This window comes from Galeopterus variegatus, unplaced genomic scaffold (assembly GCF_000696425.1).
Source record: "Galeopterus variegatus unplaced genomic scaffold, G_variegatus-3.0.2 Scaffold2606, whole genome shotgun sequence".
Lineage (NCBI taxonomy): Eukaryota > Metazoa > Chordata > Mammalia > Dermoptera > Cynocephalidae > Galeopterus > Galeopterus variegatus.
Window position 1 is genome coordinate 173,265 of NW_007728717.1, and position 14,926 is coordinate 188,190.

The window sequence follows — 14,926 nt, forward strand, 5'->3', positions numbered from 1 at the left end:
TGGGGGGGGGATTAGGATGAAAGGGGGGCTGGATGGGGACTCTGGGTGTTGCTGAGAAGGGGCTGCTCATGAGGGAGCTAGGATGAGGGGATTATACGGAGGATGGAAAGGGGACTGGAAAAGAGAATCATGGAGGTGGTACACCTGGGGAGAGCCAAAGGAGAGGTCAGAGGTCACTTAAACTGCATGTCTAGCAAGGTCTGTCTTGGGATTCAGTTAGGTCATGTCAGGTCAACTCTGGGTCAAGGTAAGGTAAAGCTAAATCAGGTCAAGTCGAGGTTTCTTCACGGTTCGGTGGAAGACAAATAAGAAGAGGTGACCTTTTGGCCCTGGTCCAGGGACTACACCACCCGAGTGCACTATTCTCTCTCCCCTACCCTCCTAAATGAAGAAAGCCTGGTGTCACGCCAACTGGTGGGCGCAGTTTTCCTTTAAGGTGGCCTTTGACTTTGCATGGGTTCCAGAAGGTTCTCCAGGGATTCGAGCGCTGGCCAGTACCTCCCACCTTCCCAAACCGGAGATTGGACTAATGTAGTTGCCCCCCGGCTCGAGTCTGAGTCCCACAGACGAACCAATAAAATCAAAGGGCGAGCGTAGTAGCTGCCCTCTGTCGTTTTCACCAATGGCACAACGAGAAGGCGAAGAGGTGTGGTTGATTGATCCCGGAGGACACCAATCAGATCCACACCAATCACTGCCCGGAATGTGTGCGCGTGTGGCCGGGTGACAGGGGCGGAGAATGGGCGGCTATCACAGAGTCGCTCGTTGAAGGCTGCCCAATCGCAGCAGAAGCTGAGCTGAGTGACGGGCAGACGGCGCAATGGGTGGCGCGGAGGCGGAGCCCTGGGGGCGGGCTTTCGCTCCCGCTGTCGGCGGCCGGCGGGCAAGCGACTCCTGTCCCGGGTGGAGGCGGCGGAGCCGGAGCCGGGGGAGGGGGCAGCGTCTGTCTGAACGACCGCGGCGGTGCCCGCAGCTCCTCACCGGTGAGGGCGCCGAGCCAGGACTCCCGGGAGCGGGGCGTCGCGGAGCCAGGGGTCCCGGGAGCGGGGTGTCGCGAAGCTAGGGGCCCTGGTGTCGGGGGTTGGGACACTGAAGGCCCATCGGCTCTTCTGCCGTGGGGGTGCGGGGACTGGGGGTCTGCAAGGTGCTCGGCGTCCGCGACCCGGACTTGGCTCTCACACGGGGCAGCCAGCGTCTGAGCCGGGGGAAGGCCGGGTCGGGTGGGATTGGGTTCCGTGGGGCGGAGGCGTTTCTGAGCAGGCAGCCCGCCAGCGCCGGTGACATCACCGACCACCCTCCCCCGCCCGAGCCCCGTCCCCTCTCTCGCCCTCCCCTCGTCTCCACCGCGCCTTTTGTCCCGGCCGGCCGAGCTCTGCTCTGCCCCGCCCCTCCCCGCCCATCTGCGAGGGAGGGGACCCCGTCAGTGACTTCATTGAGTAGGTTCTTGGGGATTGGGGTCGGGTCCTCCCGCAGAGGGAGGCGAGAGGAGCTCACTGCCTCTCGGGCCCTCACAAGCAATCACACCTGTCACAGGTACACACGCTGCCATTCACAAGCGCCCGCTCGCACTCCCAGCCTCACTCTCACACTGCCATACAGCCACTCACAATCACCCAGACACTGCTGCACCTGCGAGCAGGTGGCCGCTGGACCCTCTCCCTTCACTCTTCACGCCTGGGGATCAGGGCCGGCTCCTGCTGCACCAGACAGGCCTTGCTGGGCAAGCGCCTCTGAGAGTCGAGCAGGTGGCTTCCAGAGCGGCCGCGCTCAAGCGAGCTCGGTGGAGCGATCAGAGGCGAGGGGCTTGGCTGGGCATGTTTAAGCGCACAGCGCTGTCCTGCCCACCCCCAGCAGCACCCCCACTACAGGCCCGAGGAGCTTTCCGGAGCTTCCCACACTTCTGGGGAGAAGACTTCTTAGCCAGCTTGATGTTTAAAATTCAGCTGGAGCCCTTAAAACTTCGAGCGTGGACGCTGAATGGGTTTGTAAAGTTTCGGTAAGTCCCTCCAGAGAAGGGCACTCATCCCCATATCAAGTCAAATACTCCACATCGGCTACCCCTCCATTGCCTACCTGCTGCCTCCACCTCATCCTCATGTCACCCCATTACATGCAAGAACCCCCTTCCACCTCACCCTTACATTGAATGAACTGCCCCCCTTATCATTCATCTCTTATCTCAAACCCTTCGGCATTATTTTCCACAAACCTCTCCTCCAATATTTTAACTCTCCACATCTCTCCCTTTCAACCCATCAGTAACCCATTTTCCACCTCAGCTGTTTTCATTTGTCTTCCCCAGCCCCCTCCATCACTACCTCATTTTCTATATCAACCATCCCCCTTCCCTATACCTCAACAGGCCCCCTTGCCATTTCTCCCCATGTTTCATTCTTGCCTCTCCATTAACATCCTCCTCATTTTTCTCCATCAAAGGCAGTACCATGCCATGGGGCTCCTTTGTCATTTCAACACATGGCTTGTGGGTAGCGGGTGGGAGGGAGGGAGGAAAGGACAAGGGGGAAAAGGAAGCAGGTCCTGAAAGAGCTTGCCCTGTGTCTGTGGAGGCAAGAGAATTATGGGTCTGGAGCAGCCAGCAGGTGGGTACCAGGGAGGAAGCTAGCCGGGTGAAGAGGTAACACAGGGACAGCAAAAGGAGGGGGTGGGCCGGTGAACCGTTCCACTGGCTCTCTGCCTAGAGGCTGCCGTAGTTCTCTGGGTCACCCTCTTGGTGTGCTAGGGTTCCTTCCCAGACCCAGGGGAGAGAAAGTATGGGCTGAGGCAGAGATGGCAGACCACCCCCAGTCCCTCTCAGACGGCTTTTATTGCCGCTTCCGAAAATGGCTGCACTCCCCCAGATGCTCTTTCTCTGCCTCCCCCATCCCCAGTCTCCCCCACAGGCGTGACATGCTGGTGGGGGGATATGGGGGTGTACCTGCCTTTACGGAGCCTTCTCTTCGTCAGAGTGAGGTGACTCCCAGAACCATGAGTCAAACCAGCCACCTGCAACAGGCCCTGTGGGGGCAGGCACTAGGGCCATTGTCCCTGCCTACCTGGGGCCTTGGAGGCCTCCCCCTTACCTACTCACAGCCCTCACTCCTGCTAGGACATGCTGTACACCTCCCTGCTGTGAAGCAGTCAGAGGCAGAAAAGCAGGCCTCAGCTGTGGCTGCCAGCCCAGGACATTGCTAGAAAGACTCTGTTTCTCCCAGCTTTGGTAGGGGTTGGCCGAGTATCAGAAGGGCTTCTGGCCATTCCCCCAAATAGCTCAAGCTACAGGAAAGTCCCCTTCTCTTCATATCCACCACAGACACATCAATGGAGGGAGATTAGCATGGAAGAATTAGAGCCCTGTGTTTCTGCCTCACATAACGAATGCTCTTGCACCCAGCTTAGAAGGGACTATCAGAGGAGAATGGGTCTGACAGTGGGCCAGATTCTAAACCACAGGGGCAGGTGAGAGGGAGGGACTTGTAGGGAAGGTATTGAGTAAATGGTGGTTAGTGTCTCCTGACAGCTAGGGTTAAAAAAGGTCCTATCCCAAGGATGCTTTTGTTCACTAACACTAGTGCTTAGGCAGCACAGACAAGTCTTCACACACAGCTTAGTGTGTAGACACTGGGAAATGAGTAAAAGGAACTGTTGTCCTTGTTGGGGGAAGGACAGTGTCACTCCCTGCTAATGAGAGAGTTGGAAACAGCAGTTTCCAAAGACTGTGAGTCACCCTCTGATCTGAGTCACACGTGAGGCTTAGCGTAGTCTGGGAGGTGGGGGCAGGGAGGCCAGGGGTCTCCAATGACAGAGAGGACTTCAGACACCTATACCCTGACTCAGCCTGGTTGGCCAGGACAGCTGGCTGAAGATCCAGGCCTGTCTCCAATTCTGGGCCACAGCCCCAGCTGCCCTCAGCCCAGGCACTATGCCTGAGGTGTGGTGTAGGGAAACCATGATGCTCAGGTGACCTCACCCAGAACACTGATCTTCGCCAGCATCTGTACGTGGGTCTGTCAGTCCATGGTGCCACCTCACTCAGTAGCGCCTCTCTCAGAGGTCTTCAGTCTTGCCCAAGGACCTGGGCATCAGCCTAGCCCCAAGAAGTAGGCCACAACCTTCAGCTTCCTGCTGGGAAATCCTAGGAGCTGAGGAAGCAATCATGGAATTCTAGAATGTCAGAGTTGGAAGAGATCATCTAGTCCGAACCTTTCATTTTACAGATGGGAGGACAGATGCCCACAGAATAGGCATGACCTGCTGAAGGTCACACAGTGAGTCATTTAGGGATTTTAGGATCATCAGGAGCAGGGCTGGAGCAGAAGAGAATAGGGGCATCAAGTGTCGGTCCTGGGTTTCTTTCAGAAACAAGGAGACCAGTGCTGGTCCAGTGGCTGTGATGGGAAAAGATTATTACAAGATTCTTGGGATCCCATCGGGGGCCAATGAGGATGAGATCAAGAAAGCCTATCGGAAGATGGCCTTGAAATACCACCCAGACAAGAACAAAGAACCCAGTGCTGAGGAGAAGTTTAAGGAGATTGCAGAGGCCTATGATGTGCTGAGCGACCCTAAGAAACGGAGCCTATATGACCAGTATGGGGAGGAAGGTAAGAGGGCAGCACTCCAGCCCAATCCTGGGCCCCTGTGCTTGGCAGGGTCCCAGGTGAACCAATTCTCCTAGCAGGGAACTGGAGGCTGAGGAGGGGTGAGGGAGGCAACTGTTCCCAGCACTGACACCCAGAGAGAGATCACCCACTACCCGGCCTCAGCTTACCATAGTTCTCCCTGTCTCTCTCTGCCCCTCTCCCTTCTCAAGTCCAGGCCTTACAGAGGTCTGAAGCTACAGCCAGAGGCCTTTCCCCTCCCTTCTTTCCTTCCCGACCTTATTAGTCCTGCCTGAAGTCCCTGCCATTCATTGGCTGATGGGGAAGGGTGGGGAGAAGGAGTGTGTGACTCTTGGAGGACAGAGCATTTACATTCATCAGCATCAAAGTCTGGCCCTTAGCAACCTGGGAATTAACCACTGGAGCTCTGAGCAGAAACGTTTGTCCCTTCCCTGTATCTCCCCGCCCACTTCAGGCCAGCAGAACAGGGGTGGAGCTTTGCCTCCCAGAGGAAGTGGCAGGGACCCAAGGATGGAGCGGGAACTGCTGCTGGCATCTTACCCCCTCCCTGGAGTAGCTGGTGGCCATGCACAAGGCAGGCGGCAGGAAAGGCCCAAATAAAGCCTGTGAGAGGGTGGCCCCTCCCAGCACATCCCACGGGCATGATGTAGCTGCTAATTCTGGGCCTGCCCCTCAGGGCCGCCTGCCACCCGCCAGCCACAGGCACCTGTCAGGCTATATTAAGAGACATTGTCACAGCTGAGGACGCTCCTTCCTGGGAGGAACTATCCCTCCTCCCCAGTGGCATCCACCTTTCTTTCACATTCTCTTCCTCTTCGCCCTCCCCACCTTATCCTCAAAACTAAATGGGCTAATGACATGTACTGTACCTGATATAAAGCCGGTGCTCAGAAGAATGTTCTTTTCTTCCCCACCTTCTGACTCTGTGTTCCATGCCCCTCTGCCCCATCCTCTGTGCACCCCAGTCCTCCCAACCCCTTCTTCTTATTCTCCATGCTGCTAGTTCCTGTTCACCTTCTAGACTTGCCAACCCCCAGATCACCAGGCACCTGCTGGAATCCCCAGTATTCTCCCAGCAAAGAAACTGTTCTTTCTGGAATGGAGGGATGGGAGTGGTAGGGGTGGGTAAGAGGGAAGCAGTGCAAACACCACGCCACCCTGTGACCTGCCTCCGAACTGCACCATTTCTCCACTCTGTTTAGGAAGAAGGTGGGAGCTGGGAGAGCTACCTGGAAACTTAACCCCTCCTGCATGACCATGCCTAAGTAAAGGGCAATGCTCAGTCCCTAGGCCCAGACATCAGGTTCTGATGCAGATCCCCATCCCAGGAGGGTCCCTGAGGATGCAGCATGGCCTTCAGAGGACCTCCAAGGCCTGGGAAGGGAGAAGCAGACTTGGAAATGTCGATTATATTTCTGTCCACCCTGCCCACCCCCACTCCCCATCCCCCGCCAACAGCCAGCCAGAACAGTTGCGCACAGACTTGGTGTGCAACTCTGGCTGGGGACAAGTTGTTCCCAGCTTGAAAAGGAGTGGTAGTGGTAGAGGAGGAATCCCTACAGAGAGAATTACCCCCTCCTATCATCATCAGTCCAACCTTCCTCCCTCTCTCACTAAGCTCTGCCAAGCTTCCTGAACTTGCTTGATAGTCAGCCCCTCAACAGAAGGAAAGAACAGACCCTAAGTCTTGGAGGAGAGGTGAAAAGGTAGCTGCCACAGGTCCCTGAACTGCCAACGCGACTTGGCCTCTCTAATGAAACCCAAATCTGCCCTTCTGGTCCCAGAAAATAAGAGGCTAATTTAGGCTCAGGCTTTCTACGGCCAATTGAAATACTAGAAAAAAGGCCAGAGAGAAGTGTCCCTTCCCCTAGCCTGGGCCCCTCCCCTGAGTCTATATATTCTGGATCAGGTCTCAGTGTTAATCCCATCCGCTCACCCCCCACTACCCTCATCCCACCACCACCCCCATGAAAGTTGTCTTCTGGAATCTGAGCCCCTTAGACAGGACCTGACTGCAGAGAGAGCAGCTGGGGTTACCACCTGCAATGTGCCAGCCCATTCATGCATTTAGGTTGCTCAGCATTAGGTATGGGGCGTAGAGGGCTTGGTGTTGTATAACTCCAGGGCGCGCCATTCCCATTGTAGTCTATGTCTTACAATGTGTGAATGACACTCCCTGGAGCTGTGCAACACTGTGAGCACAGTGTGGGAACAAACTACTTGAAAATCTTTTCCGGAAAAATAGCTCTTCATCTCCAAGTTAATGAGCTTTGCTGCTTTTTGGTGGCCCTCCTAATTTCTCTTTTGGGCAGGAGTCAGGGAAAGAGGAAACACTGCTTGAAGCAGAGTGAAATTGGGCTTCCTCCTGGACTGTATCCCCACCTCATTTGGGACAGGTCACTTACTAGCCCCCAGTGTAGTCAAATCCTGTATGACTGCCTCTTACCCTGTGTGTCTTTGGAGATAAGCAAAGATTTGGGAGCCAGGTATGACTTGCAGTGTGACATAACGCCAGCCACTTAAGGCTTTGTGAAACATCTTCAGGCCATGAGTATGTGGAAAAGATTACAGGACTGGAAGTCACGTCCTCTGAGTCCTCTAGACCTGGCTTTTCCACCTATTGGGCAACCCAGCCTCTTTGAACTTCAACTTGTGTATTATTACTAAATGTATAATTAACAGTGGAAATTAATCTTGCTGGAAGCTTTTCTTACTCTGTTAGCCTGCCCCTCTCTGCGGGAGCTCAAGTTTGCTTCCTTGTCTAGGCCCAGGAGCTGGGAGCTAGAGGGCAGGGGGAAGAGACTGGGTGGGGCTGGGACGAGCCACACTGCCCCTAACTTCTCCTCCCCTCTAGGCCTGAAGACCGGCGGTGGGACATCAGGTGGCTCCAGTGGCTCCTTTCACTACACCTTTCATGGGGACCCCCACGCCACCTTTGCCTCCTTCTTTGGTGGCTCCAACCCCTTCGATATCTTCTTTGCCAGCAGCCGCTCCACTCGGCCCTTCAGTGGCTTTGACCCAGACGACATGGACGTGGATGAAGATGAGGACCCATTTGGCGCCTTTGGTCGCTTTGGCTTCAATGGGCTGAGCAGGGGTCCGAGGCGAGCCCCCGAGCCGCTGTACCCTCGGCGCAAGGTGCAGGACCCGCCCGTGGTGCACGAGCTGCGGGTGTCGCTGGAGGAGATCTACCACGGCTCCACCAAGCGCATGAAGATCACCCGGCGGCGCCTCAACCCCGATGGGCGGACCGTGCGCACCGAGGACAAGATCCTGCACATCGTCATCAAGCGCGGCTGGAAGGAAGGCACCAAGATCACCTTCCCCAAAGAGGGCGACGCCACGCCTGACAACATCCCCGCCGACATTGTCTTCGTGCTCAAGGACAAGCCCCACGCGCACTTCCGCCGAGATGGCACCAACGTGCTCTACAGCGCCCTGATCAGCCTCAAGGAGGTGGGCCCCGTCAGGCTGTGTGCGCGCTGGGAGGAGGACGGGACGTTCCCTTCCCTGCCACCAGCTGGCGCATTCTTCCCCGCTTCAATCGTCCTCCTCCCTTCCCACTCACTCTACCCCACCTTCTCACTCTCTGCCTCCTTTTCCCCAGGCGCTGTGTGGCTGCACCGTGAACATTCCCACCATTGACGGCCGAGTGATCCCTTTGCCCTGCAATGATGTCATCAAGCCAGGCACCGTGAAGAGACTCCGTGGGGAGGGCCTTCCCTTCCCCAAGGTGCCCACCCAGCGGGGAGACCTCATTGTCGAGTTCAAAGTTCGCTTCCCAGACAGATTAACCCCACAGACACGACAGATCCTTAGGCAGCACCTACCCTGTTCCTAGGCTCTGCCCCAGCCAGTCCAGAGTCTACCACAGCAATACCCCCCACACTCGCCCCACCCAATGTGCACCCAGCTTGATGTCCACTGGACACTGGCAACTTTTTCTAAAATGCAAAAAAGCCACTGGTTTTCAGGAAAACTTTCCTGTCCCTGACCCCTTTCAGAGCTGGGCTGCCTTGGGGGAGTGGGAGGGTGGTGGGGAGAGCTAGCCCAGGCCAGGGGTCAAATTTCATGTCACTAATTTTGAATCCAGTTCCCACTCCAGTGGCTGGAGAGTGACCTGAGTGCTACTTGAAGATATAGAGATTCCTTGTCCACGCCTGTAAATAGCATGTCCTCCTTGCCCTCTCAGCTTTACTAATACCTTTCTTCTCCCTTCCCTTTGGCTTCCTCCTGTTGGGGGAGGAAGAGGATAGAAAGTACACTGCTTTCCCACCCCACCCCGAGGTCCACAGTGTCCAAGGTTATCGCACACATATTCATGCACATGAAGCACTCATCTAACGCTGTCTGTGCAGCTCTCTGGGAGATGAGAGGAGAGGAGATAGGGAAGGTCCACAACCCGTGAACAGGACCATTGAGCACAAGACACTTTTCATTTGGGGCAGTGAGGTGAACTGACCCTCAGCAGCCCCCTGACAGCTGCCCTGCCTACACCCCGCAGAGCTGGAGGTTCTGCCCTCCCTGCTGCTCTCAGGAGCCTTCAGGGGTGGAGTGAGGGGAGGAGGACCTGAAGTATTAAGGTTAAGAGGTGCAGGGGGAGCATCTCCCAGCCTTCATCAGGAAGGGAAAGGGCTTTGGGGTCAGGTGGCAGCTATTCCCCACCAAGAGATTCAGGGTCACAGGTGTCTCCCCACACTTCTGAACTCAGGGCCTAGCCACCCCCAAACTTGCAAATCCCACTTTTGTGATATGTGAAGCTACTTATATTTCTTACCCTTCTTGGAGGCTGTGTGGGGAATTTCCAGCCCATTTATGCCTGTGTGACCCCACCCCACTCCCACAGTTGTATAAAGGTCAAATAGGGAAGGAGCTGGGGAAGACTGCTTCAGCGAGGTCCTGGGGTAGGGTCTTTAGGTTTTCTCACTTTGACAAAGCCCCTGAATGTTTTTATAGTAGGTTTTTTGTATTTTTTTTGTAATGGCAGTATTAGAAAAAAATAAAGTATTTTAAAAATACAGCATCTGAGCAGGAGCAACGAACCTGGGACGGGGGTGGGTGAGCAGTGCCACTGTTGACCTCCCTTCATGGCCCTGGTCACCTTTGAGAAGCCCCAGCAGGCCTTCAGTATAAGCTAGAGCTGACACCTTCCTTCCTCTAAGCTCAGATTCCTGGGATTCTCTAACCTTATGCCACAAACACAGCACAGAGATAGTGCTCAGCTATTAGAAGAAACACCTATGGGCCGGCCCGGTGGCGCACTGAAGAGTGTGCCGCTTGGGAGCGCGGCAGCACTCCCGCCGAGGGTTCAGATCCCATGTGCGCCGCTTGGGAGCGCGGCGGTGCTCCTGCCGAGGGTTTAGATCCCATGTGGAGACCGGTTCCCGCTCACTGGCTGAGCGCGGTGCGGGCGCAACACCGAGGGTTGCGATCCCGTTACTGGTCAGTAAAAAAAAAAAAAAGAAGAAACACCTATTTGGGAAGAAAAAATATCTCTGATTATGAGAAACAGAGGCCATCTTCAGAAGATGTGCTGGCATGAGAACTGATAGTTTTTCTCTTCCTGTCTAAATTTTCTGTATGAGTCAGAGAAGTTTTTCTCCTTGGAGGGGATGGAGGAGGACTTTTCAGCTAACTAGAAGGGGCACATCTCCAAAGACAGAGCCTGGAAAGTAGAGAGGGTACCTGCCATCCTTGGCCCATGCTGGTGGGGCCTTGCTAGGACACAGGCTTCCTGGGAAGCATTGAACACAGTTGTTGATCCTTAAATCTCACAATTTGCTGGGGGTGTGTCCTGGTCTCTGACCCACCTGTCCCTGCTGAGACAACTCTGGCCCTCAGGGCCTGTGTGATGGCTACACGATAGGGTGCTTGTCCCTTTCCTTAGCTCTTGGAACTACAGGGAGCCCTGTAGTTTCAGAAATACCCATCCATGGACTCTGCCTGGGCCTGGAGTTTCTTCTGGGGCTGACTTTCTTCAGAGCATGAAGTCAACATCTTCTCCAGGATCAGACAGTCATGCCCTCCTAAGCCCAGTGTCTCCTGTGCCATGAAGACAACATTGCCTTCAGGTAGGCCTGGGCTCCAAACAGAGGCTGACACTGACTAGGCTCTTACAGAGACCTTCTTGCCCTTGCCTTTTTGCCCAGGACAAACACACTGAGAAAAAGCCATCCCTGAAACATGGTGGTTGAGAGAGAAAGATGAACTGAGGAAGGGGCCATGATTGGACCTCTGTCACCTTAATGGTTTTATGAGTTCAAGGACCTTGAGAGGTAAGCTGTACCTCTGCCACACTCAAAACATACCACTGGGGCTTCTAATGCCTGTTTAATGCCTGAATCAAGGGGAAAAAAGCTTCCAAGAGGTATTTGGGCAGTTCCTAATTCACTGAGGATGCTGAATTTCCAGTTTCCAAGCAGCTGCTCAGCTTCCCAGGAGGGGACAATCAATAGTTGTCAGCAAGCTAGGAGCAATACACATCTATAGGGACCCTAGTCTAATAGATCTACCCAGCTTCCTGCTCAAGTAAATCTTTAGGATGTTTTCCAGTTGCTTCCTGTCTAGGTTTTCTTTGAACATATTGATAAGCCACTTCCTAACCTGTCCCCCAAGTGACTCAAGTCATTTTTTGTCTCTTCTGAAGAATCAGCTCCCAAAGCCTTCACTGGATAGCTTTCTGAACTCCTTGATAGGTTACCTTTGGGGCCCTCAGATCCTTCACTAGGTCATTCCCCAGCTGGAACTTTTCTGGGTCCTTCACATGGAAGCTTCTTGAGTGCCCGATCAAATCTTCCTTAGATTCTTTCTGCTTTGACCCATAAATACCTAGAGGGCTGTGAGAATCTATGATTGTTCCTTAGTTGAGATGTGTCTGTTAGCTTCCTTGAGGCTGCATCAGTGCCAGAGACTCTTGGATCCTGCAGGCCAGGACCCACCAGTGTTACATGAGGCTCTTTCAAAGGTGGTGCTCTAGTTGGTTCCAAATATAATTGATTACAGGAAATTTTTTAGGAATAATGGAAAATGGCATATAGGCCTAGGAGACCAGGCTGTACTGAAAAAGGCTGGGAGCTGGAAGACTAAATGCTTCCTAAGATCTTTGGATCACAGAAAGTAAAACCCAGAAATTGTCAATCTGCTTCTGCAACAGAGGTTGAATTTCATTTGGGGTGAGAGACTGTACCTCATTATGGATCCTAGGAAAGGATACTCCAGAAGCCTTAATCTGGGTGGAATAGAAGGTAATAGGAGTAGGAATGAGGACTGAAGGTGGGCCCAAGGTAGGAGCTGAGAATGAAACAGAGTTTGGGGCTGGGGAAGCAGTAGGGAATATTTAGTCTGCATTTAAACTGGGGGGTGGGGTGGGCATTAGACATTAGACTGAATAAAACAAACGGAGACTACAGTGCAGAATAATCACCAGAAAACAGGACAGTAGCCACTAGTGAATCACTGTGCAAAGAGGAGAGACCCTAGAAGAGTTTATTCCATTCCTGCTGCAAATGATCTTCCCAGGTTTGGGGATTTGGGAGCTGCTGAGCACTGTGCAGCTGCTCTGATTTATCTTTGGTGTCTTACAGTGGTTGGGAACCTGTGGTGTCCTGCATGTCAGCAAGTGACTCTAAAATAGTCCCAGAAGAATATATGTATATATCCCTTCAGTGAGGATTGGGAGACTCATTGAGTCCAATCATTTAATGAAACTTCTGTTTAGTTACTGGCTGGCCACTAAGCTAAGAGGCAGACACTTCAGTGGCCAGACACAATAAAGAATATAGACTTTACAGAATTAGTTCATCAAATTCACTACACAAACAACAACAATAACAACAAATAGCAACAACAATAAACTGTGAAAAGAGGGGAGAATTTGATTTCCACAGATCCCATATTATATAATTTAAAATGTCCAGTTTTCAATAAAAAGTATAAGACATGCAAAGAAACAAAAAAGTATGACCCACACACATACATGGTGGGTGGGGAGGGAAGCAATCAACAAAAAGTGACCCTGAGGAAGTCCAGACATTGAACTAACTAGACAAAGACTATAAATCACCTACTTAAAATATATTCAAAGAACTGAAGACAACTATGTCTATCGATTTATTTTATTATTATTTTTTTTTAAAGATGACCGGTAAGGGGATCTTAACCCTTGACTTGGTGTTGTCAGCACCACGCTCAGCCAGTGAGCGAACCGGCCATCCCTATATGGGATCCGAACCCGGCCCCTATCTCTATAGATTTAAAGGAAAGTGTGAAAACAATGGTTTACCAATTAGATTTTATCAATAAAGAGATAAAAATTATTTTTAAAAAAATAACCAAGGGCCGGCCCGTGGCTCACTTGGGAGAGTGCGGTGCTGATAACACCAAGGCCACGGGTTTGGATCCCATATAGGGATGGCCGGTTAGCTCACTGGGTGAGCATGGTGCTGACAACACCAAGTCAAGGGTTAAGATCCCCTTACCAGTCATCTTTAAAAAAAATAAAATAAAATAAAAAAATAATCAAGTAAAAACTCTGTAGTTGAAAAGCATAATGACTGAAATTTTTTAAAAAAAATTGATAAGAGCTCAAGAGCATATTTGAGAAGGCAGAACAAAAATCAGCGAACTTGAAGATGAGTCAATTGAGATTATCCAATATGAAGGAAAGAAAGAAAAAAGAATGAAGAAAAATGAACAGAGTCTATGAGGCCTGTGGGACACCATCAAACATAACAATATATAAATCATGGAAGTTCCAGAAAGAGAGGAGAGAGAGAAGGGACAGAAATATTTGAAGAAATAATGGCTGAAAACTTCCCAAGCTGGATGAAAGACATCAGCCTACACACCCAAGAAGCTCAAGGAACTCCAAGTAGATTAAGCAGAAAGAGATCCACACCTAGACAGATCATGATTAAACTGTCAAAAGACAAAGAGAGAATCTTAAAAGAGGAAGAGAAAAATGACTTATCACATAGAAGGGATCCTCAATATGATTAGCAGCTGATTTGTCATCAAAAGCCATGGAAATCAGAAGGCATACTCAAAGTGCTAGGGGGAAAATTCTATACCCAGCAAAACCATTGTACTAGTCCATTTTGTGTTGCTATAACAGAATTACCTGAGACTGGGTAATTTATAAAGAATAGAGGTTTATTTGGCTTACCATCTGGGACAGCTGCATCTGGCATGGGCCTCAGGCTGCTTCTACTCATGGCAGAAAGTGGCAGGCAGCCAGCAGGTATAACCAGATCACATGGCAAGAGGAAGCAAGAGAGAGAGAGGAGGTGCCAGGGTCTTTTAAACAGCAAGCTCTCACGGGAAATAATAGAGTGAGAACTCACTCATTAATCCCCCCTCCCCCAGGGAGAGCATTAATCCATTCATAAGGGATCCACCCCCATGACTCAATCAGTTTCCAACACTGACACGTTGGGGGTCAGATTTCCACTTGAGTTTTGGTGGGGACGACACATCCAAACTTCATCAACTATCTATCAGAAAATGAAGGAGCAGGGCAAGGAAAAGAAAAAAAAATGAAGGAGCAACCTGAGCCATCAGGGGAAGCCACAGGCCTCAGCCATGCCCCCCTGCTGTCTGCAACCAGGCCAATGAAGGAGCCACCTGTGGGCCAGCCCTGCCCCCACTTCCTCTCCCTTTCCCCTTCTTCCTCTGCCTCCCCATCTGCAATAACATCTTAGAATGTAATAATAATAATAAAATAATTAATTAAAAGAAAAAATTTTAAATAATAAAATTTTGAGGAAAAAGAAATGAAGGAGCAATCAAGACATTCCCAGATAAACAAAAACTGAGAGAATCCATTCCTAGTAAGTCTGCCCTACAAAAAATACTAAAGGGAGTTTTTCAGGCTGAAATAAAAGAAACTAAATAATAACTCAAATCCACATGAAGAAATAGAGCACTGGTAAAGGTAACTATAGAGGTAAATATAAGACAGCATAGATGTATTTTTGTTTGTAACTCTTTTTTCTCTTATGTTGACTTAAAAGTCATCTGCATAAAACAAATTAATAAATCTGTGTTAATGGGAACACAATATGAAGATGTAATTCGCATGTCCAAAAGAGCACAAAGGAAAGAGAAGGAAATGGGGTGAATTTTTTAGTATACTTATTGAAATTCAACAAAAATAGTTGAAGATTTCAATACCCTGCTTTCTACAATGGAACAACTAGGCAAAAGATGAATGAAATAGAAGACTAGAAATCAACTAGATCTAACAGACACGTATAGAGCACCCACCTATTAGCAACAGAATATACTTTCTTTTCAAGTACACATGGAAC

The 14,926-nt window shown here is 51.3% G+C and overlaps 1 protein-coding gene across 2 annotated transcripts; it reads left to right on the plus strand.

The window, feature by feature from the left end:
• The first annotated feature begins 792 nt into the window (after positions 1-792).
• On the plus strand, positions 793-9,639 carry DNAJB5 (DnaJ (Hsp40) homolog, subfamily B, member 5). 2 transcript variants are annotated; one of them, XM_008582409.1, is made up of 5 exons: positions 821-983; positions 1,855-1,996; positions 4,357-4,601; positions 7,474-8,075; positions 8,227-9,639. In XM_008582409.1, the coding sequence occupies exons 1-5, from the start codon at positions 821-823 to the stop codon at positions 8,458-8,460; spliced, it is 1,386 nt and encodes a 461-aa protein (XP_008580631.1). In that variant the 3' UTR covers positions 8,461-9,639. The 2 variants fall into 2 exon arrangements, with proteins under 2 accessions (XP_008580632.1, XP_008580631.1); XM_008582410.1 differs by lacking the exon at positions 1,855-1,996 and having other exon boundaries at positions 793-983.
• The last annotated feature ends 5,287 nt before the right edge of the window (positions 9,640-14,926 follow it).

What these genes read in the sequence shown, in the direction of transcription:
- DNAJB5 (XM_008582409.1), top strand. Translation starts at nt 821, where the DNA reads ATGGGTGGCGCGGAGGCGGAGCCCTGGGGGCGGGCTTTCGCTCCCGCT. An exon ending in GTGCCCGCAGCTCCTCACCG is followed by an intron (nt 984 to 1,854) that starts GTGAGGGCGCCG and finishes CACCCCCAGCAG; the next exon opens with CACCCCCACTACAGGCCCGA. An exon ending in CCCTGATCAGCCTCAAGGAG is followed by an intron (nt 8,076 to 8,226) that starts GTGGGCCCCGTC and finishes CCTTTTCCCCAG; the next exon opens with GCGCTGTGTGGCTGCACCGT.